The sequence below is a fragment of the Hemitrygon akajei genome, chromosome 14 (genome assembly GCF_048418815.1).
Source record: "Hemitrygon akajei chromosome 14, sHemAka1.3, whole genome shotgun sequence".
Classification (NCBI taxonomy): domain Eukaryota; kingdom Metazoa; phylum Chordata; class Chondrichthyes; order Myliobatiformes; family Dasyatidae; genus Hemitrygon; species Hemitrygon akajei.
This window is the reverse complement of record NC_133137.1, coordinates 40,009,643-40,033,648: the sequence shown is the minus strand read 5'-3', so window position 1 is coordinate 40,033,648 and position 24,006 is coordinate 40,009,643. Positions and strand designations below refer to the sequence as shown.

The 24,006-nt window shown below is 43.6% G+C and overlaps 1 protein-coding gene across 6 annotated transcripts in view; it reads right to left on the bottom strand.

Annotated features, from left to right (window-relative positions):
- The window catches only part of LOC140738519 (unconventional myosin-XVIIIb-like), a 680,390-nt gene that overhangs the window by 485,368 nt on the left and 171,016 nt on the right, over positions 1–24,006 (bottom strand). For all 6 annotated transcript variants that reach the window (XM_073065895.1, XM_073065893.1, XM_073065892.1 and 3 more), the window contains 2 exons: positions 19,151–19,327; positions 17,279–17,480 (listed from right to left, as the gene is read on the bottom strand). In XM_073065895.1, the coding sequence (XP_072921996.1) occupies positions 17,279–17,480; positions 19,151–19,327 (379 nt within the window). The remainder of the gene's footprint in view (positions 1–17,278; positions 17,481–19,150; positions 19,328–24,006) is intronic.

Sequence of the window (24,006 nt, the reverse complement as noted above, 5' to 3'; positions counted from 1 at the left end):
GGAATGTGGTACTCAGAACAGATCCCAGTGAGTTTAAAGGGAATGTGGTACAAAGGGAATGTGGTACTCAGAACAGATCCCACTGAGTTTAAAGAGAATGTGGTACTCAGAACAGATCCCAGTGAGCTTAAAGGGAATGTGGTACTCAGAACAGATCCCAGTGAGTTTAAAGAGAATGTGGTACTCAGAACAGATCCCAGTGAGTTTAAAGGGAATGTGGTACTCAGAACAGATCCCAGTGAGTTTAAAGGGAATGTGGTACTCAGAACAGATCCCAGTGAGCTTAAAGGGAATGTGGTACTCAGAACAGATCCCAGTGAGTTTAAAGGGAATGTGGTACTCAGAACAGATCCCAGTGAGTTTAAAGGGAATGTGGTACTCAGAACAGATCCCAGTGAGCTTAAAGGGAATGTGGTAGTCAGAACAGATCCCAGTGAGTTTAAAGAGAATGTGGTACTCAGAACAGATCCCAGTGAGTTTAAAGGGAATGTGGTACTCAGAACAGATCCCAGTGAGTTTAAAGAGAATGTGGTACTCAGAACAGATCCCAGTGAGTTTAAAGGGAATGTGGTACTCAGAACAGATCCCAGTGAGTTTAAAGGGAATGTGGTACTCAGAACAGATCCCAGTGAGTTTAAAGGGAATGTGGTACTCAGAACAGATCCCAGTGAGCTTAAAGAGAATGTGGTACTCAGAACAGATCCCAGTGAGTTTAAAGAGAATGTGGTACTCAGAACAGATCCCAGTGAGTTTAAAGGGAATGTGGCACTCAGAACAGATCCCAGTGAGTTTAAAGGGAATGTGGTACAAAGGGAATGTGGTACTCAGAACAGATCCCAGTGAGCTTAAAGGCAATGTGGTACTCAGAACAGATCCCAGTGAGCTTAAAGGGAATGTGGTACTCAGAACAGATCCCAGTGAGCTTAAAGGGAATGTGGTACTCAGAACAGATCCCAGTGAGCTTAAAGGGAATGTGGTACTCAGAACAGATCCCAGTGAGTTTAAAGGGAATGTGGTACTCAGAACAGATCCCAGTGAGCTTAAAGGGAATGTGGCACTCAGAACAGATCCCAGTGAGTTTAAAGAGAATGTGGTACTCAGAACAGATCCCAGTGAGTTTAAAGAGAATGTGGTACTCAGAACAGATCCCAGTGAGTTTAAAGAGAATGTGGTACTCAGAACAGATCCCAGTGAGTTTAAAGGGAATGTGGTACTCAGAACAGATCCCAGTGAGTTTAAAGGGAATGTGGTACTCAGAACAGATCCCAGTGAGCTTAAAGGGAATGTGGTACTCAGAACAGATCCCAGTGAGTTTAAAGGGAATGTGGTACTCAGAACAGATCCCAGTGAGTTTAAAGGGAATGTGGTACTCAGAACAGATCCCAGTGAGCTTAAAGGGAATGTGGTACTCAGAACAGATCCCAGTGAGTTTAAAGAGAATGTGGTACTCAAAACAGATCCCAGTGAGTTTAAAGGGAATGTGGTACTCAGAACAGATCCCAGTGAGCTTAAAGGGAATGTGGTACTCAGAACAGATCCCAGTGAGCTTAAAGGGAATGTGGTACTCAGAACAGATCCCAGTGAGCTTAAAGGGAATGTGGTACTCAGAACAGATCCCAGTGAGCTTAAAGGGAATGTGGTACTCAGAACAGATCCCAGTGAGTTTAAAGAGAATGTGGTACTCAGAACAGATCCCAGTGAGTTTAAAGAGAATGTGGTACAAAGGGAATGTGGTACTCAGAACAGCTCCCAGTGAGCTTAAAGGGAATGTGGTACTCAGAACAGATCCCAGTGAGTTTAAAGGGAATGTGGTACTCAGAACAGATCCAAGTGAGTTTAAAGGGAATGTGGTACTCAGAACAGATCCCAGTGAGCTTAAAGAGAATGTGGTACTCAGAACAGATCCCAGTGAGTTTAAAGGGAATGTGGTACAAAGAGAATGTGGTACTCAGAACAGATCCCAGTGAGTTTAAAGGGAATGTGGTACTCAGAACAGATCCCAGTGAGTTTAAAGAGAATGTGGTACTCAGAACAGATCCCAGTGAGTTTAAAGGGAATGTGGTACTCAGAACAGATCCAAGTGAGTTTAAAGGGAATGTGGTACTCAGAACAGATCCCAGTGAGTTTAAAGGGAATGTGGTACTCAGAACAGATCCCAGTGAGTTTAAAGAGAATGTGGTACTCAGAACAGATCCCAGTGAGTTTAAAGGGAATGTGGTACTCAGAACAGATCCCAGTGAGCTTAAAGGGAATGTGGTACTCAGAACAGATCCCAGTGAGCTTAAAGGGAATGTGGTACTCAGAACAGATCCCAGTGAGCTTAAAGGGAATGTGGTACTCAGAACAGATCCCAGTGAGCTTAAGGGGAATGTGGTACTCAGAACAGATCCCAGTGAGTTTAAAGGGAATGTGGTACTCAGAACAGATCGCAGTGAGTTTAAAGGGAATGTGGTACTCAGAACAGATCCCAGTGAGTTTAAAGGGAATGTGGTACAAAGGGAATGTGGTACTCAGAACAGATCCCAGTGAGTTTAAAGAGAATGTGGTACTCAGAACAGATCCCAGTGAGCTTAAAGGGAATGTGGTACTCAGAACAGATCCCAGTGAGTTTAAAGAGAATGTGGTACTCAGAACAGATCCCAGTGAGTTTAAAGGGAATGTGGTACTCAGAACAGATCCCAGTGAGTTTAAAGGGAATGTGGTACTCAGAACAGATCCCAGTGAGCTTAAAGGGAATGTGGTACTCAGAACAGATCCCAGTGAGTTTAAAGGGAATGTGGTACTCTGAACAGATCCCAGTGAGTTTAAAGAGAATGTGGTACTCAGAACAGATCCCAGTGAGTTTAAAGGGAATGTGGTACTCAGAACAGATCCCAGTGAGTTTAAAGGGAATGTGGTACTCAGAACAGATCCAAGTGAGTTTAAAGGGAATGTGGTACTCAGAACAGATCCCAGTGAGTTTAAAGGGAATGTGGTACTCAGAACAGATCCCAGTGAGTTTAAAGAGAATGTGGTACTCAGAACAGATCCCAGTGAGTTTAAAGGGAATGTGGTACTCAGAACAGATCCCAGTGAGCTTAAAGGGAATGTGGTACTCAGAACAGATCCCAGTGAGCTTAAAGGGAATGTGGTACTCAGAACAGATCCCAGTGAGCTTAAAGGGAATGTGGTACTCAGAACAGATCCCAGTGAGCTTAAAGGGAATGTAGCACTCAGAACAGATCCCAGTGAGTTTAAAGAGAATGTGGTACTCAGAACAGATCCCAGTGAGTTTAAAGAGAATGTGGTACTCAGAACAGATCCCAGTGAGTTTAAAGAGAATGTGGTACTCAGAACAGATCCCAGTGAGTTTAAAGGGAATGTGGTACTCAGAACAGATCCCAGTGAGTTTAAAGGGAATGTAGTACTCAGAACAGATCCCAGTGAGTTTAAAGGGAATGTGGTACTCATAACAGATCCCAGTGAGTTTAAAGGGAATGTGGTACTCAGAACAGATCCCAGTGAGTTTAAAGGGAATGTGGTACAAAGAGAATGTGGTACTCAGAACAGATCCCAGTGAGTTTTAAGGGAATGTAGTACTCAGAACTGATCCCAGTGAGTTTAAAGGGAATGTGGTACAAAGAGAATGTGGTACTCAGAACAGATCCCAGTGAGTTTAAAGGGAATGTGGTACTCAGAACAGATCCCAGTGAGTTTAAAGAGAATGTGGTACTCAGAACAGATCCCAGTGAGTTTAAAGGGAATGTGGTACTCAGAACAGATCCCAGTGAGTTTAAAGGGAATGTGGTACTCAGAACAGATCCAAGTGAGTTTAAAGGGAATGTGGTACTCAGAACAGATCCCAGTGAGTTTAAAGGGAATGTGGTACTCAGAACAGATCCCAGTGAGTTTAAAGAGAATGTGGTACTCAAAACAGATCCCAGTGAGTTTAAAGGGAATGTGGTACTCAGAACAGATCCCAGTGAGCTTAAAGGGAATGTGGTACTCAGAACAGATCCCAGTGAGCTTAAAGGGAATGTGGTACTCAGAACAGATCCCAGTGAGCTTAAAGGGAATGTGGTACTCAGAACAGATCCCAGTGAGCTTAAAGGGAATGTGGTACTCAGAACAGATCCCAGTGAGTTTAAAGAGAATGTGGTACTCAGAACAGATCCCAGTGAGTTTAAAGAGAATGTGGTACAAAGGGAATGTGGTACTCAGAACAGCTCCCAGTGAGCTTAAAGGGAATGTGGTACTCAGAACAGATCCCAGTGAGTTTAAAGGGAATGTGGTACTCAGAACAGATCCAAGTGAGTTTAAAGGGAATGTGGTACTCAGAACAGATCCCAGTGAGCTTAAAGAGAATGTGGTACTCAGAACAGATCCCAGTGAGTTTAAAGGGAATGTGGTACAAAGAGAATGTGGTACTCAGAACAGATCCCAGTGAGTTTAAAGGGAATGTGGTACTCAGAACAGATCCCAGTGAGTTTAAAGAGAATGTGGTACTCAGAACAGATCCCAGTGAGTTTAAAGGGAATGTGGTACTCAGAACAGATCCAAGTGAGTTTAAAGGGAATGTGGTACTCAGAACAGATCCCAGTGAGTTTAAAGGGAATGTGGTACTCAGAACAGATCCCAGTGAGTTTAAAGAGAATGTGGTACTCAGAACAGATCCCAGTGAGTTTAAAGGGAATGTGGTACTCAGAACAGATCCCAGTGAGCTTAAAGGGAATGTGGTACTCAGAACAGATCCCAGTGAGCTTAAAGGGAATGTGGTACTCAGAACAGATCCCAGTGAGTTTAAAGGGAATGTGGTACTCAGAACAGATCCCAGTGAGCTTAAAGGGAATGTGGTACTCAGAACAGATCCCAGTGAGTTTAAAGGGAATGTGGTACTCAGAACAGATCCCAGTGAGTTTAAAGGGAATGTGGTACTCAGAACAGATCCCAGTGAGCTTAAAGGGAATGTGGTACTCAGAACAGATCCCAGTGAGTTTAAAGAGAATGTGGTACTCAGAACAGATCCCAGTGAGTTTAAAGGGAATGTGGTACTCAGAACAGATCCCAGTGAGTTTAAAGAGAATGTGGTACTCAGAACAGATCCCAGTGAGTTTAAAGGGAATGTGGTACTCAGAACAGATCCCAGTGAGTTTAAAGGGAATGTGGTACTCAGAACAGATCCCAGTGAGTTTAAAGGGAATGTGGTACTCAGAACAGATCCCAGTGAGCTTAAAGAGAATGTGGTACTCAGAACAGATCCCAGTGAGTTTAAAGAGAATGTGGTACTCAGAACAGATCCCAGTGAGTTTAAAGGGAATGTGGCACTCAGAACAGATCCCAGTGAGTTTAAAGGGAATGTGGTACAAAGGGAATGTGGTACTCAGAACAGATCCCAGTGAGCTTAAAGGCAATGTGGTACTCAGAACAGATCCCAGTGAGCTTAAAGGGAATGTGGTACTCAGAACAGATCCCAGTGAGCTTAAAGGGAATGTGGTACTCAGAACAGATCCCAGTGAGCTTAAAGGGAATGTGGTACTCAGAACAGATCCCAGTGAGTTTAAAGGGAATGTGGTACTCAGAACAGATCCCAGTGAGCTTAAAGGGAATGTGGCACTCAGAACAGATCCCAGTGAGTTTAAAGAGAATGTGGTACTCAGAACAGATCCCAGTGAGTTTAAAGAGAATGTGGTACTCAGAACAAATCCCAGTGAGTTTAAAGAGAATGTGGTACTCAGAACAGATCCCAGTGAGTTTAAAGGGAATGTGGTACTCAGAACAGATCCCAGTGAGTTTAAAGGGAATGTGGTACTCAGAACAGATCCCAGTGAGCTTAAAGGGAATGTGGTACTCAGAACAGATCCCAGTGAGTTTAAAGGGAATGTGGTACTCAGAACAGATCCCAGTGAGTTTAAAGGGAATGTGGTACTCAGAACAGATCCCAGTGAGCTTAAAGGGAATGTGGTACTCAGAACAGATCCCAGTGAGTTTAAAGAGAATGTGGTACTCAGAACAGATCCCAGTGAGTTTAAAGGGAATGTGGTACTCAGAACAGATCCCAGTGAGTTTAAAGAGAATGTGGTACTCAGAACACATCCCAGTGAGTTTAAAGGGAATGTGGTACTCAGAACAGATCCCAGTGAGTTTAAAGGGAATGTGGTACTCAGAACAGATCCCAGTGAGTTTAAAGGGAATGTGGTACTCAGAACAGATCCCAGTGAGCTTAAAGAGAATGTGGTACTCAGAACAGATCCCAGTGAGTTTAAAGAGAATGTGGTACTCAGAACAGATCCCAGTGAGTTTAAAGGGAATGTGGCACTCAGAACAGATCCCAGTGAGTTTAAAGGGAATGTGGTACAAAGGGAATGTGGTACTCAGAACAGATCCCAGTGAGCTTAAAGGCAATGTGGTACTCAGAACAGATCCCAGTGAGCTTAAAGGGAATGTGGTACTCAGAACAGATCCCAGTGAGCTTAAAGGGAATGTGGTACTCAGAACAGATCCCAGTGAGCTTAAAGGGAATGTGGTACTCAGAACAGATCCCAGTGAGTTTAAAGGGAATGTGGTACTCAGAACAGATCCCAGTGAGCTTAAAGGGAATGTGGTACTCAGAACAGATCCCAGTGAGTTTAAAGAGAATGTGGTACTCAGAACAGATCCCAGTGAGTTTAAAGGGAATGTGGTACTCAGAACAGATCCCAGTGAGTTTAAAGGGAATGTAGTACTCAGAACAGATCCCAGTGAGTTTAAAGGGAATGTGGTACTCAGAACAGATCCCAGTGAGTTTAAAGGGAATGTGGTACTCAGAACAGATCCCAGTGAGTTTAAAGGGAATGTGGTACAAAGAGAATGTGGTACTCAGAACAGATCCCAGTGAGTTTAAAGGGAATGTAGTACTCAGAACAGATCCCAGTGAGTTTAAAGGGAATGTGGTACAAAGAGAATGTGGTACTCAGAACAGATCCCAGTGAGTTTAAAGGGAATGTGGTACTCAGAACAGATCCCAGTGAGTTTAAAGAGAATGTGGTACTCAGAACAGATCCCAGTGAGTTTAAAGGGAATGTGGTACTCAGAACAGATCCCAGTGAGTTTAAAGGGAATGTGGTACTCAGAACAGATCCCAGTGAGTTTAAAGGGAATGTGGTACAAAGAGAATGTGGTACTCAGAACAGATCCCAGTGAGTTTAAAGGGAATGTAGTACTCAGAACAGATCCCAGTGAGTTTAAAGGGAATGTGGTACAAAGAGAATGTGGTACTCAGAACAGATCCCAGTGAGTTTAAAGGGAATGTGGTACTCAGAACAGATCCCAGTGAGTTTAAAGAGAATGTGGTACTCAGAACAGATCCCAGTGAGTTTAAAGGGAATGTGGTACTCAGAACAGATCCCAGTGAGTTTAAAGGGAATGTGGTACTCAGAACAGATCCAAGTGAGTTTAAAGGGAATGTGGTACTCAGAACAGATCCCAGTGAGTTTAAAGAGAATGTGGTACTCAGAACAGATCCCAGTGAGTTTAAAGGGAATGTGGTACTCAGAACAGATCCCAGTGAGTTTAAAGGGAATGTGGTACTCAGAACAGATCCCAGTGAGTTTAAAGGGAATGTGGTACTCAGAACAGATCCCAGTGAGCTTAAAGAGAATGTGGTACTCAGAACAGATCCCAGTGAGTTTAAAGAGAATGTGGTACTCAGAACAGATCCCAGTGAGTTTAAAGGGAATGTGGCACTCAGAACAGATCCCAGTGAGTTTAAAGGGAATGTGGTACAAAGGGAATGTGGTACTCAGAACAGATCCCAGTGAGCTTAAAGGCAATGTGGTACTCAGAACAGATCCCAGTGAGCTTAAAGGGAATGTGGTACTCAGAACAGATCCCAGTGAGCTTAAAGGGAATGTGGTACTCAGAACAGATCCCAGTGAGCTTAAAGGGAATGTGGTACTCAGAACAGATCCCAGTGAGTTTAAAGGGAATGTGGTACTCAGAACAGATCCCAGTGAGCTTAAAGGGAATGTGGCACTCAGAACAGATCCCAGTGAGTTTAAAGAGAATGTGGTACTCAGAACAGATCCCAGTGAGTTTAAAGAGAATGTGGTACTCAGAACAGATCCCAGTGAGTTTAAAGGGAATGTGGTACTCAGAACAGATCCCAGTGAGTTTAAAGGGAATGTGGTACTCAGAACAGATCCCAGTGAGCTTAAAGGGAATGTGGTACTCAGAACAGATCCCAGTGAGTTTAAAGGGAATGTGGTACTCAGAACAGATCCCAGTGAGTTTAAAGGGAATGTGGTACTCAGAACAGATCCCAGTGAGCTTAAAGGGAATGTGGTACTCAGAACAGATCCCAGTGAGTTTAAAGAGAATGTGGTACTCAGAACAGATCCCAGTGAGTTTAAAGGGAATGTGGTACTCAGAACAGATCCCAGTGAGTTTAAAGAGAATGTGGTACTCAGAACAGATCCCAGTGAGTTTAAAGGGAATGTGGTACTCAGAACAGATCCCAGTGAGTTTAAAGGGAATGTGGTACTCAGAACAGATCCCAGTGAGTTTAAAGGGAATGTGGTACTCAGAACAGATCCCAGTGAGCTTAAAGAGAATGTGGTACTCAGAACAGATCCCAGTGAGTTTAAAGAGAATGTGGTACTCAGAACAGATCCCAGTGAGTTTAAAGGGTATGTGGCACTCAGAACAGATCCCAGTGAGTTTAAAGGGAATGTGGTACAAAGGGAATGTGGTACTCAGAACAGATCCCAGTGAGCTTAAAGGCAATGTGCTACTCAGAACAGATCCCAGTGAGCTTAAAGGGAATGTGGTACTCAGAACAGATCCCAGTGAGCTTAAAGGGAATGTGGTACTCAGAACAGATCCCAGTGAGCTTAAAGGGAATGTGGTACTCAGAACAGATCCCAGTGAGTTTAAAGGGAATGTGGTACTCAGAACAGATCCCAGTGAGCTTAAAGGGAATGTGGCACTCAGAACAGATCCCAGTGAGTTTAAAGAGAATGTGGTACTCAGAACAGATCCCAGTGAGTTTAAAGAGAATGTGGTACTCAGAACAGATCCCAGTGAGTTTAAAGAGAATGTGGTACTCAGAACAGATCCCAGTGAGTTTAAAGGGAATGTGGTACTCAGAACAGATCCCAGTGAGTTTAAAGGGAATGTAGTACTCAGAACAGATCCCAGTGAGTTTAAAGGGAATGTGGTACTCAGAACAGATCCCAGTGAGTTTAAAGGGAATGTGGTACTCAGAACAGATCCCAGTGAGTTTAAAGGGAATGTGGTACAAAGAGAATGTGGTACTCAGAACAGATCCCAGTGAGTTTAAAGGGAATGTAGTACTCAGAACAGATCCCAGTGAGTTTAAAGGGAATGTGGTACAAAGAGAATTTGGTACTCAGAACAGATCCCAGTGAGTTTAAAGGGAATGTGGTACTCAGAACAGATCCCAGTGAGTTTAAAGAGAATGTGGTACTCAGAACAGATCCCAGTGAGTTTAAAGGGAATGTGGTACTCAGAACAGATCCCAGTGAGTTTAAAGGGAATGTGGTACTCAGAACAGATCCAAGTGAGTTTAAAGGGAATGTGGTACTCAGAACAGATCCCAGTGAGTTTAAAGGGAATGTGGTACTCAGAACAGATCCCAGTGAGTTTAAAGAGAATGTGGTACTCAGAACAGATCCCAGTGAGTTTAAAGGGAATGTGGTACTCAGAACAGATCCCAGTGAGCTTAAAGGGAATGTGGTACTCAGAACAGATCCCAGTGAGCTTAAAGGGAATGTGGTACTCAGAACAGATCCCAGTGAGCTTAAAGGGAATGTGGTACTCAGAACAGATCCCAGTGAGCTTAAAGGGAATGTGGTACTCAGAACAGATCCCAGTGAGTTTAAAGAGAATGTGGTACTCAGAACAGATCCCAGTGAGTTTAAAGAGAATGTGGTACAAAGGGAATGTGGTACTCAGAACAGATCCCAGTGAGCTTAAAGGGAATGTGGTACTCAGAACAGATCCCAGTGAGTTTAAAGAGAATGTGGTACTCAGAACAGATCCCAGTGAGTTTAAAGAGAATGTGGTACTCAGAACAGATCCCAGTGAGCTTAAAGAGAATGTGGTACTCAGAACAGATCCCAGTGAGTTTAAAGGGAATGTGGTACAAAGAGAATGTGGTACTCAGAACAGATCCCAGTGAGTTTAAAGGGAATGTGGTACTCAGAACAGATCCCAGTGAGTTTAAAGAGAATGTGGTACTCAGAACAGATCCCAGTGAGTTTAAAGGGAATGTGGTACTCAGAACAGATCCCAGTGAGTTTAAAGGGAATGTGGTACTCTGAACAGATCCCAGTGAGTTTAAAGAGAATGTGGTACTCAGAACAGATCATAGTGAGTTTAAAGGGAATGTGGTACTCAGAACAGATCCCAGAGAGCTTAAAGGGAATGTGGTACTCAGAACAGATCCCAGTGAGCTTAAAGGCAATGTGGTACTCAGAACAGATCCCTGTGAGTTTAAAGGGAATGTGGTACTCAGAACAGATCCCAGTGAGTTTAAAGGGAATGTGGTACTCAGAACAGATCCCAGTGAGTTTAAAGGAAATGTGGTACAAAGGGAATGTGGTACTCAGAACAGATCCCAGTGAGTTTAAAGAGAATGTGGTACTCAGAACAGATCCCAGTGAGCTTAAAGGGAATGTGGTACTCAGAACAGATCCCAGTGAGTTTAAAGAGAATGTGGTACTCAGAACAGATCCCAGTGTGTTTAAAGGGAATGTGGTACTCAGAACAGATCCCAGTGAGTTTAAAGGGAATGTGGTACTCAGAACAGATCCCAGTGAGCTTAAAGGGAATGTGGTACTCAGAACAGATCCCAGTGAGTTTAAAGGGAATGTGGTACTCAGAACAGATCCCAGTGAGTTTAAAGGGAATGTGGTACTCAGAACAGATCCCAGTGAGCTTAAAGGGAATGTGGTACTCAGAACAGATCCCAGTGAGTTTAAAGAGAATGTGGTACTCAGAACAGATCCCAGTGAGTTTAAAGGGAATGTGGTACTCAGAACAGATCCCAGTGAGTTTAAAGGGAATGTGGTACTCAGAACAGATCCCAGTGAGTTTAAAGGGAATGTGGTACTCAGAACAGATCCCAGTGAGTTTAAAGGGAATGTGGTACTCAGAACAGATCCCAGTGAGCTTAAAGAGAATGTGGTACTCAGAACAGATCCCAGTGAGTTTAAAGAGAATGTGGTACTCAGAACAGATCCCAGTGAGTTTAAAGGGTATGTGGCACTCAGAACAGATCCCAGTGAGTTTAAAGGGAATGTGGTACAAAGGGAATGTGGTACTCAGAACAGATCCCAGTGAGCTTAAAGGCAATGTGCTACTCAGAACAGATCCCAGTGAGCTTAAAGGGAATGTGGTACTCAGAACAGATCCCAGTGAGCTTAAAGGGAATGTGGTACTCAGAACAGATCCCAGTGAGCTTAAAGGGAATGTGGTACTCAGAACAGATCCCAGTGAGTTTAAAGGGAATGTGGTACTCAGAACAGATCCCAGTGAGCTTAAAGGGAATGTGGCACTCAGAACAGATCCCAGTGAGTTTAAAGAGAATGTGGTACTCAGAACAGATCCCAGTGAGTTTAAAGAGAATGTGGTACTCAGAACAGATCCCAGTGAGTTTAAAGAGAATGTGGTACTCAGAACAGATCCCAGTGAGTTTAAAGGGAATGTGGTACTCAGAACAGATCCCAGTGAGTTTAAAGGGAATGTAGTACTCAGAACAGATCCCAGTGAGTTTAAAGGGAATGTGGTACTCAGAACAGATCCCAGTGAGTTTAAAGGGAATGTGGTACTCAGAACAGATCCCAGTGAGTTTAAAGGGAATGTGGTACAAAGAGAATGTGGTACTCAGAACAGATCCCAGTGAGTTTAAAGGGAATGTAGTACTCAGAACAGATCCCAGTGAGTTTAAAGGGAATGTGGTACAAAGAGAATTTGGTACTCAGAACAGATCCCAGTGAGTTTAAAGGGAATGTGGTACTCAGAACAGATCCCAGTGAGTTTAAAGAGAATGTGGTACTCAGAACAGATCCCAGTGAGTTTAAAGGGAATGTGGTACTCAGAACAGATCCCAGTGAGTTTAAAGGGAATGTGGTACTCAGAACAGATCCAAGTGAGTTTAAAGGGAATGTGGTACTCAGAACAGATCCCAGTGAGTTTAAAGGGAATGTGGTACTCAGAACAGATCCCAGTGAGTTTAAAGAGAATGTGGTACTCAGAACAGATCCCAGTGAGTTTAAAGGGAATGTGGTACTCAGAACAGATCCCAGTGAGCTTAAAGGGAATGTGGTACTCAGAACAGATCCCAGTGAGCTTAAAGGGAATGTGGTACTCAGAACAGATCCCAGTGAGCTTAAAGGGAATGTGGTACTCAGAACAGATCCCAGTGAGCTTAAAGGGAATGTGGTACTCAGAACAGATCCCAGTGAGTTTAAAGAGAATGTGGTACTCAGAACAGATCCCAGTGAGTTTAAAGAGAATGTGGTACAAAGGGAATGTGGTACTCAGAACAGATCCCAGTGAGCTTAAAGGGAATGTGGTACTCAGAACAGATCCCAGTGAGTTTAAAAAGAATGTGGTACTCAGAACAGATCCCAGTGAGTTTAAAGAGAATGTGGTACTCAGAACAGATCCCAGTGAGCTTAAAGAGAATGTGGTACTCAGAACAGATCCCAGTGAGTTTAAAGGGAATGTGGTACAAAGAGAATGTGGTACTCAGAACAGATCCCAGTGAGTTTAAAGGGAATGTGGTACTCAGAACAGATCCCAGTGAGTTTAAAGAGAATGTGGTACTCAGAACAGATCCCAGTGAGTTTAAAGGGAATGTGGTACTCAGAACAGATCCCAGTGAGTTTAAAGGGAATGTGGTACTCTGAACAGATCCCAGTGAGTTTAAAGAGAATGTGGTACTCAGAACAGATCATAGTGAGTTTAAAGGGAATGTGGTACTCAGAACAGATCCCAGTGAGTTTAAAGGGAATGTGGTACTCAGAACAGATCCAAGTGAGTTTAAAGGGAATGTGGTACTCAGAACAGATCCCAGTGAGTTTAAAGGGAATGTGGTACTCAGAACAGATCCCAGTGAGTTTAAAGAGAATGTGGTACTCAGAACAGATCCCAGTGAGTTTAAAGGGAATGTGGTACTCAGAACAGATCCCAGTGAGCTTAAAGGGAATGTGGTACTCAGAACAGATCCCAGTGAGCTTAAAGGGAATGTGGTACTCAGAACAGATCCCAGTGAGCTTAAAGGCAATGTGGTACTCAGAACAGATCCCTGTGAGTTTAAAGGGAATGTGGTACTCAGAACAGATCCCAGTGAGTTTAAAGGGAATGTGGTACTCAGAACAGATCCCAGTGAGTTTAAAGGGAATGTGGTACAAAGGGAATGTGGTACTCAGAACAGATCCCAGTGAGTTTAAAGAGAATGTGGTACTCAGAACAGATCCCAGTGAGCTTAAAGGGAATGTGGTACTCAGAACAGATCCCAGTGAGTTTAAAGAGAATGTGGTACTCAGAACAGATCCCAGTGTGTTTAAAGGGAATGTGGTACTCAGAACAGATCCCAGTGAGTTTAAAGGGAATGTGGTACTCAGAACAGATCCCAGTGAGCTTAAAGGGAATGTGGTACTCAGAACAGATCCCAGTGAGTTTAAAGGGAATGTGGTACTCAGAACAGATCCCAGTGAGTTTAAAGGGAATGTGGTACTCAGAACAGATCCCAGTGAGCTTAAAGGGAATGTGGTACTCAGAACAGATCCCAGTGAGTTTAAAGAGAATGTGGTACTCAGAACAGATCCCAGTGAGTTTAAAGGGAATGTGGTACTCAGAACAGATCCCAGTGAGTTTAAAGAGAATGTGGTACTCAGAACAGATCCCAGTGAGTTTAAAGGGAATGTGGTACTCAGAACAGATCCCAGTGAGTTTAAAGGGAATGTGGTACTCAGAACAGATCCCAGTGAGTTTAAAGGGAATGTGGTACTCAGAACAGATCCCAGTGAGCTTAAAGAGAATGTGGTACTCAGAACAGATCCCAGTGAGTTTAAAGAGAATGTGGTACTCAGAACAGATCCCAGTGAGTTTAAAGGGAATGTGGCACTCAGAACAGATCCCAGTGAGTTTAAAGGGAATGTGGTACAAAGGGAATGTGGTACTCAGAACAGATCCCAGTGAGTTTAAAGAGAATGTGGTACTCAGAACAGATCCCAGTGAGTTTAAAGAGAATGTGGTACTCAGAACAGATCCCAGTGAGTTTAAAGGGAATGTGGCACTCAGAACAGATCCCAGTGAGTTTAGAGAATGTGGTACTCAGAACAGATCCCAGTGAGTTTAAAGAGAATGTGGTACTCAGAACAGATCCCAGTGAGTTTAAAGAGAATGTGGTACTCAGAACAGATCCCAGTGAGTTTAAAGGGAATGTGGTACTCAGAACAGATCCCAGTGAGTTTAAAGGGAATGTAGTACTCAGAACAGATCCCAGTGAGTTTAAAGGGAATGTGGTACTCAGAACAGATCCCAGTGAGTTTAAAGGGAATGTGGTACTCAGAACAGATCCCAGTGAGTTTAAAGGGAATGTGGTACAAAGAGAATGTGGTACTCAGAACAGATCCCAGTGAGTTTAAAGGGAATGTAGTACTCAGAACAGATCCCAGTGAGTTTAAAGGGAATGTGGTACAAAGAGAATGTGGTACTCAGAACAGATCCCAGTGAGTTTAAAGGGAATGTGGTACTCAGAACAGATCCCAGTGAGTTTAAAGAGAATGTGGTACTCAGAACAGATCCCAGTGAGTTTAAAGGGAATGTGGTACAAAGAGAATGTGGTACTCAGAACAGATCCCAGTGAGTTTAAAGGGAATGTGGTACTCAGAACAGATCCCAGTGAGTTTAAAGGGAATGTGGTACAAAGAGAATGTGGTACTCAGAACAGATCCCAGTGAGTTTAAAGGGAATGTGGTACTCAGAACAGATCCCAGTGAGCTTAAAGGGAATGTGGTACTCAGAACAGATCCCAGTGAGCTTAAAGGGAATGTGGTACTCAGAACAGATCCCAGTGAGCTTAAAGGGAATGTGGTACTCAGAACAGATCCCAGTGAGTTTAAAGGGAATGTGGTACTCAGAACAGATCCCAGTGAGCTTAAAGGGAATGTGGTACTCAGAACAGATCCCAGTGAGCTTAAAGGGAATGTGGTACTCAGAACAGATCCCAGTGAGTTTAAAGGGAATGTGGTACTCAGAACAGATCCCAGTGAGCTTAAAGGGAATGTGGTACTTAGAACAGATCCCAGTGAGTTTAAAGGGAATGTGGTACTCAGAACAGATCCCAGTGAGCTTAAAGGGAATGTGGTACTCAGAACAGATCCCAGTGAGCTTAAAGGGAATGTGGTACTCAGAACAGATCCCAGTGAGCTTAAAGGGAATGTGGTACTCAGAACAGATCCCAGTGAGTTTAAAGAGAATGTGATACTCAGAACAGATCCCAGTGAGCTTAAAGGGAATGTGGTACTCAGAACAGATCCCAGTGAGCTTAAAGGGAATGTGGTACTCAGAACAGATCCCAGTGAGTTTAAAGAGAATGTGGTACTCAGAACAGATCCCAGTGAGTTTAAAGAGAATGTGGTACAAAGGGAATGTGGTACTCAGAACAGATCCCAGTGAGTTTAAAGGGAATGTGGTACTCAGAACAGATCCCAGTGAGTTTAAAGAGAATGTGGTACTCAGAACAGATCCCAGTGAGTTTAAAGGGAATGTGGTACTCAGAACAGATCCCAGTGAGTTTAAAGGGAATGTGGTACTCAGAACTGATCCCAGTGAGTTTAAAGAGAATGTGGTACTCAGAACAGATCCCAGTGAGTTTAAAGAGAATGTGGTACTCAGAACAGATCCCAGTGAGCTTAAAGGGAATGTGGTACTCAGAACAGAACCCAGTGAGTTTAAAGAGAATGCGGTACTCAGAACAGATCCCAGTGAGTTTAAAGAGAATGTGGTACTCAGAACAGATCCCAGTGAACTTAAAGAGAATGTGGTACTCAGAACAGATCCCAGTGAGCTTAAAGAGAATGTGGTACTCAGAACAGATCCCAGTGAGCTTAAAGGGAATGTGGTACTCAGAACAGATCCCAGTGAGTTTAAAGAGAATGCGGTACTCAGAACAGATCCCAGTGAGTTTAAAGAGAATGTGGTACTCAGAACAGATCCCAGTGAGTTTAAATAGAATGTGGTACTCAGAACAGATCCCAGTGAGCTTAAAGAGAATGTGGTACTCAGAACAGATCCCAGTGAGCCTAAAGGGAATGTGGTACTCAGAACAGATCCCAGTGAGCTTAAAGGGAATGTGGTACTCAGAACAGATCCCAGTGAGCTTAAAGGGAATGTGGTACTCAGAACAGATCCCAGTGAGTTTAAAGAGAATGTGGTACTCAGAACAGATCCCAGTGAGTTTAAAGAGAATGTGGTACTCAGAACAGATCCCAGTGAGCTTAAAGGGAATGTGGTACTCAGAACAGATCCCAGTGAGTTTAAAGGGAATGTGGTACTCAGAACAGATCCCAGTGAGCTTAAAGAGAATGTGGTACTCAGAACAGATCCCAGTGAGTTTAAAGAGAATGTGGTACTCAGAACAGATCCCAGTGAGTTTAAAGAGAATGTGGTACTCAGAACAGATCCCAGTGAGATTAATGCCACAGGCCTCCAAGATAACATAGTGTGATGCGAGTACAGCTCAGGGCATCAGAGTTCACAGTTCAATTCCAGCGGCGTCTGCGAGGAGTTTGTACATTCTCTCCGTGACCATGTGGGTTTTCTCCGGTGCTCTGGTTCAGCCCATATTCCAAAGATGTATCAGTTTGGAGGTTAATTGGTCATTGTGAATTGTCCTGTGATTAAGCTAGGGTTATACTGGGGTCGGGAAGGGCCCGCTCCAAGTTGTATCTCAATAAATGAATAACGAGCCTGGGAAACAGATCTCAGTGAGATTAAAGGGAGTGTGGAAAACGAATCCCATTAGGCCGAATGCGAACCATCAGATTTTCAAATAATCTGACACCATACTATTGAAGATTTACAGCATTGTGATAGGTATCCATAGCAACCAATTACATTTTCAAAACCAGGCAGAACAATCCACAACTAAAAGCAACCCTGATGCCTTCAAGGGGCGAAGGCCAATGTGCAACAAAAATTGTCCAAGGAAGTTACTCAAGGCAAGCAAAGTACTGGCAGGCTCTGGAGTTGGGATAGGATGCGGGGAGGGAAGGAAGTTTGCTCGCACCTGTCACAACTGTGCTCCCATTGCCAGCTGCTCCAACAATGTACTCGAGGACACTCTGGCAGCTTGTGGTCTTCCCTGCACCGCTCCACCCCAGGGGAATGATGCTCTGGTCTTTCCGATGCTCCAACATGTTCCAGTAGGCTCTCTGGGCCACCCCAAATATATGCGGTGGCAGTCCCTCTGCCCGCTTACTCCTAAAGAACTGGACACACAAAAAGAAGGGAAAGATTCGTGACTGATTCTCCTCTTGGATCCAGAACAATCTTACAGCTTACGGGAAAGTTTCAGATCATCAGGTAAAACAGTCAAACCAATCGCAAACTCAGGCAATTCAGTGACAATCTGCTGGGGTCCAGTTGCTTCTACGGTGGTGAGGAAATGTCAATGATTCAGGTTGAAATCTGGACCTGGCTATTACAGTTATCTGTCCTGAGGTCTTAACATAGGGTTTCCAACCTGAAATGTCAACAATTCCTCTCCTCCAACAGATGCTACTCAAAGTTCAAGGTAAACTTGTTATCTAGGTATGTATATGTCTCCGTATACTACCTTGAGATTCATTTTCTTGCGGGTATTTCACAGTAGAACAAAGAAACACAATAGAATGAATGAAAAACTACACACGAAGGCTTACAAACAACCAATGTGCAAAAGATGACAATCTGTGCAAATACAAAAGGAACAAATAATAAATTATAAATAAATAATTTTGAAAACATGAGTTGTAGAGTCTTTGAAAGTGAGTCCATGAGTTGTGGAAAAACTTCAGTATTGAAGTGAGTGAGGTTTTCCACTCTGGTCCAGGAGCCTGATGGTTGAAGGATTATAACTGTCCCTGAAGCTGGCTGTGTGGAACCTAAGACTCCTGTACCTGCTTCCCAATGGCAGCAGCAGGAAGAGAGAATGGACTGGATGGTGGGGGGTTCTTGTGGCAGTGCTCCATTTAAATGTGCTCAACAGTGGGGAGGGGGCTTCTCCTGTGCTGTGCTAGGCTATATCCACTAGATTTGTGGGCTTTTCTGTTTTTGGGCATTGGTGTTCCATACCAGACCGGAATGAATCTCAAGGTAGGTTCATACCAGGCGTACTAAACCCACTGAGTTCTTCCAGCAGATTGTTTGTTGCTCCAGGTTCCAGGATCTGCCATTTTAGATGATTCAACATCCCAGGACCAACTCACAGGGCATAAATCTCCATTCACTTTGGTGCACTCTATGGTGAGTTACAGTCCTGAAGACTGGCTCTGTTGACTTCAACAGAATGAATTTCCAAAGCAAAGTTCACCAGCCACTCTGTAATATGTACAAGCCACACAGACCAAGGTTTGACTGTACAATGTAAATATCCTTTATTGACCACAGGAAGCATTCTTGCTCCTGAATCAAAAGGTCACAGTCTACATCAGGACAGGAAAGGAAAGGGACAAAAGGCAGAATGAGGTGGGTGGAAGGAAAGGAGTCACTCTATTGATAGTGATTAGGCTTAGCCCTCTTCCTTTCCTGTTCTGATGAAGGTTCTTGGCCTGAAACTTCGAGCATCCATTTCCCTCTATAGATGCTGCCTGACCTGCTGAGTTCCTCCAGCATTTTCTATGTATCTGCAGAAACTCTTCTGTTTCCAAAATTTCACTGCACCGTTTGATTTGTTACCTGTTTTCCGTCAGGTTAGTATTATAAAGCACTCACAAAATCTCACTGTCTCTTTGTGACCAATCAGTTCCTTTAACACAATACTCGGGATTATTTTCTGTTAACTGTTTGTATTACCGTCTTGCCGAAGATCTGCTGGACAATAGCACAAACTGTCCTCCTGGAACTGCTCTATTTCTAGAGGCTTTCCCAAGCACTTCAGCCCAGCTGAAGATGTAAGTACCTTTGCCGAGTAGTTGGTAGTGGTGCCCAGGGGTTTGACGATGAGGAGGGCAGGCCCTGCCTTGGTGTGGATCAGCTGAGACCCAAAGCGATGCTGCAACACATGGAGAACGCTGGACTCATTCAAATGGATGAGCTGCGTGAGGTCCTCGGTGTAATTGAGCCTGGATGGGTTTACCTGGGGAAGGGACAGCAAAAACACATGAGAAAAGCACTGGGGATATTCAGTAAATCAGGCAGGATCTGGAGAGGCAGAATCAGTGTTAACCCATGATCTGCGAGTCTATGTCAAAAGGTCAAACCTGTGATCAGCAAATCCTGGGGCAAAGTCTAAATCTGTAGGCTTGATATCTGCAAGTCTGAGAATCTGGAGCCAAGGACTGGGGGCGTAAAGGCAGACTGTCCTGGGGTTGGAGGCCTGTCTGTGGGTGGGATAAGGATTTGTTCTGCTGTTGTTTTGTTTTGTTGTTCTTACTGGTTATGTTGTTCTGATAAATATGTTATGTTGGTGCCAGAATGTGTGGCAATAGTTGCGGGCTACCTCAAACTAATCCTTCATCTTCATTGGTTATAAAGGAAAACGGTTTATTTCACTGTATGGTCTGTTATACAGGTATATCTGATCAAAGTATCAATTTGAATTAAGTTCTTCAGGGCAACATTTCCCAGATCCTGTTTTCCAGCTCCCAGTTCCTTTCATTAGAACATTTCCCAGTTCCTAGTTCCTTTCATTAGAATGTTTCCCAGTACCCGTTTCCCAGTTCCCATTTTCTAGTTCCCAGTTCCTTTCATTGGAACGCTTCCCATTTCCAACGAAAAGTCATCAACTTGACACAATAGCCCCATTTCTCTGCCCACAGACAGTGCCAGACTTAATGAACATAGAACTTCAAACAGCACAGCACAGGAACAGGCCCTTTTGCCCACAATATGCCAAAACAATTAAATTAGTAATCAAAAGGCCAACTAAACTAATCCCTCTGCCTACACAATGTCCATATCCTTTCATTTTCCTCACATTCGGTGCCTATCTGAATGTCTCTTGGAATTCTGTAATGTATTCTTCTCTACCACCCCAGGCACCCACCACTCTCTGTGTAAAAATATTTGGCCCTCACATCTCCTTTGAAATTACCCCTCTCCCCTTAAGTGCATGACATACTGTATGTGATGAAGTTGTTTTTATTTCAGGTTTCCAGTACCTGCAGTTTTTTTTTCTTTGCAGAGTAAGTCACGGAATCAGGTTTATTTCAGGAAGTTACACTTACTAGCAGTGATAGACAGTCCGATTCAGAATTAGGATCCGGTTTATTATCCCTGACAGAGGCGTGTCATCAAACATGCTGTTTTATGGCAGTAGTACAGTGTAACACATAAAAAATTAAAATAAAAGATAAACAATGCAAAAGTGAGGTAGTGGTCACGTGTTCATGGGCTGTTCAGAAACCTGATGGAAATGCTGAGTGATTGTGATCATTACAGTTGATGTTACCTCACTAACTGTCAGGAAAGGTTGGAGACTCTGATGGTTTTGCTTGGAGCATTAGAAGCTGTGGGGATGCAACCTGTTAATAGTGTTTAAAATGATGTGGATCATAGATGGGATGGATAGTATCCCACAGGTGAAAGTCAGAATCAGGAAGGCAGGAGATAGTAAGTTTAAAGGAGATTTACGAAACAAGATTTTTTTGTTTTACAGAGTTGCTAGGTGATTGGAATGCACTACTATGGGGGCGATATGACAGCAGTATTTAAGTGACATTTAGACAGACAGATCTAGCAGGGAATGAAATGATATAGACCATGTGCAGGCAGATGTGTATTAGTTTGGAACGCTGTCATGTTTAGCTCAGAGTTGGTGGGCTGAAGCAATGTTCCCTCTAATTTTACACACAGCTGTGCAGACCAAGCTTTGCTCTGAGCAGGACATTTTTCATGACCTGGACACTGCACTGCACTTTAGTAAGACATTATATAAAAAGAAAATTCCAGCTGTATGGCAACAAAGGCTACGAGCACGGGAGCATTTCAGTTACTGCGCGGCTGCACACACATGCAGCTTTAGAGGGAATAGTGGGCTGAAAAGACTCTTCCTGCACTGTACTATGTTCAACTGGCTGAGTGTTACCTGCTTATAATCTGCTTGCTTCCCTTAGACAATAGTTTCATGTGTTATCTTCCACTTTCCTAGTTCTGAAATACCTGATCTCAGACTTCATGAGGTGCAACACTTCTCAACAGTCCTCTAGAGTAAAATCAGACTTGGCTGGTTCACCACCAACTCTGTACCACCTTGCCCCCCCCCCCCCATCTCTCCTCTCTCTCTCTCTCTCACACACACACACACACACACACACACACACACACACACACACACACACACACACACACACACACACACACACACACACACACACACACACACACACACACACACACACACACACACACACACCTCACTCTCCTGTTCTTCTGAGGCTGTACTGTACCGACAAACTAGAGGTGGCTGCCTGAGATTCTGGGGTTGGAAAAATAAAAGCTAAGAAAAGACTAAGATACAAAAGGCTGGAGGAACTCAATGGGTCAAGAAACATCTATGAAGGGAAATGGACTTAGAGAAAGAAAGGTGTAACCAGGTGGAGGGAAGGGTGCAGCAAGACCTAGCAGATGGATCGATCCTGGCCCCAACACACTGATGCGATCACCGACAGCTCTACTTCGATAAGAGTTTGGGGAGAGTTGGAACACCAACAGAAACTCTTGAACATTTCTATAGGTCAATAGTGGAGAGCATTCTAATTGGTGTATTGTAGCCTGGTATCGAGACTCAAACACACAGGATCACAAGATGATGCAGAGTGTTACAGACTCAGCCAGCTCCATCACAGGCACAACCATCAAAGACATCTTCAAGAGACAATGCTTCAAGAAGGTGGCATCCAGCAAAAAGGACCCTCACCATCCAGAAAAATTTCCTCTTCTCATTACTACTCTTGGGGAGGAGGTACAGGATCCTAAAGACACTTGGTGTTTTGGGAACGTTTCTTCCCCTCCACTATCAGATTTCTGAATGGTCCGTGAACACATTTTTCATTACCTCATTATTCATTTTTCGTCCTACACTCATTTTGTAATTATAGCAGTAATGAAATAATATATAATTATAGCAGTTTTTGTATCTTTGCACGGTACTGCTGCAGAAAAACAAATTTCACATCATACAAGCGATTGATTATACACCTGTTTCTGATTCTAAATCTCTGGTAAGATGGCGGCGAATTCAGAGTTAGCCTCTCAGGGACCAACCAAAGGTGTTTGTTACAATTGCACGACAAGACGATGCTGGACATTAGGAACTACAAGTTCCTCTGCCAAGGAGCTGCTCATGGCGGAGGAGCTGAACTTGCTTACTGTCTGCTACAGGTGAACATCTGAGTCAATGTGCAAAGGCGGTGTGCAGTCTAACAGCGAGTGACTCTCTCAGATGTTTCTCTTGCAATCGGAAGGCCCTGTTGGATATGGATAATGTAAAGTGCCATTTCCCTTGTTTTTGATAAGGCAGATGGCGTGGGAGCTTAAGTAACACACACAAAATGCTGGTGGAACGCAGCAGGCCAGGCAGCATCTATAGGAAGAAGTACAGTCAACATTTTGGGCCGAGACCCTTCGTTAGGACTAACTGAAAGAAGAGATAGTAAGAGTTAGTCCTGACAAAGGGTCTTGGCCCGAAATGTCGACTGTACTTCTTCCTACAGATGCTGACTGGCCTGCTGCGTTCCACCAGCAATTTGAGTGTGTTGCTTGAATCCCAGCATCTGCAGATTTCCTTGTGTTGACATGGGAGCTTTGTGGTTTTGGCTGGAGCAAGGACTAGGTCTCGAGTTGTGGGATTGCCTGTTGCAGCAGTCCAGGAGAGGAGATGCCGGAGGTGTTGTAGCACAGTGTCTATGCTGAGTTGGCCCCTCCTGTCAGTGCTGCCCTCCAGTGTTTGATCAATGGAATGACAAGCTGGATTGTGTGCATGCACCTATGCACCATCAATTTACAGGATATGTCACTCATGGACTGGGGCTATATATTTTTTTGTGTGTGAATGTATGTTTACTTGTTATCTATCATGGGTAACAGCCTCCGTAGTATCCAAGACATCTTCAAGGAAGGGTGCCTTAAGGAAGGTAACAACCATCATTAAGGATCCCCAGCACCCAGGTCATGCCCTCTTCTCTTTGTTAGCATCAGGAAGGAGGTACAGATCCTGAAGGCACACACTCAGTGATCCAGAAGCAGCTTCTTCCCACTGCCATCTAATTTCTAAATGAACGTGGATCCCACGAACACTACCTCACTACTTTTTTATTTCTGTTATTTTGCACTACTTATTTCAACTTAACTATTTAATAGACATAGATATACTTAACGTAAGTCAGTTTTTTCTCTATATTTATCATGTATTTCATTGGACAGCTGCTGTAAAGTTAACAAATTTCACGACATATGCCAGTAATATTAAATTTGATTCAGATTTTGATCTTACATGTGATATATGTGGTATATATGACCGTTGACTTGGTCCTGGAGTAATACTGTTTCATTAGTCTGTATTCAAGTGTGATTGATTGACAATTGAATTTGAACATAATCCAGGTACCATGGAAAGGTACCATGATGCAGTGCTGCTCAATGGCCATGAGATGGAGTCAGAGCTGCAGACTCTCGCCACTCAAGGTAATGATTATTGTTACAACACACACAAAATGCTGGAGGAACTCAGCAGGTCAGGCTGCACCTATGCAGGGGAATAAACAGTTGATGTTTCAGGCAGAGACATTGACTGTTTATTCCTCTCCGTAGATGCTA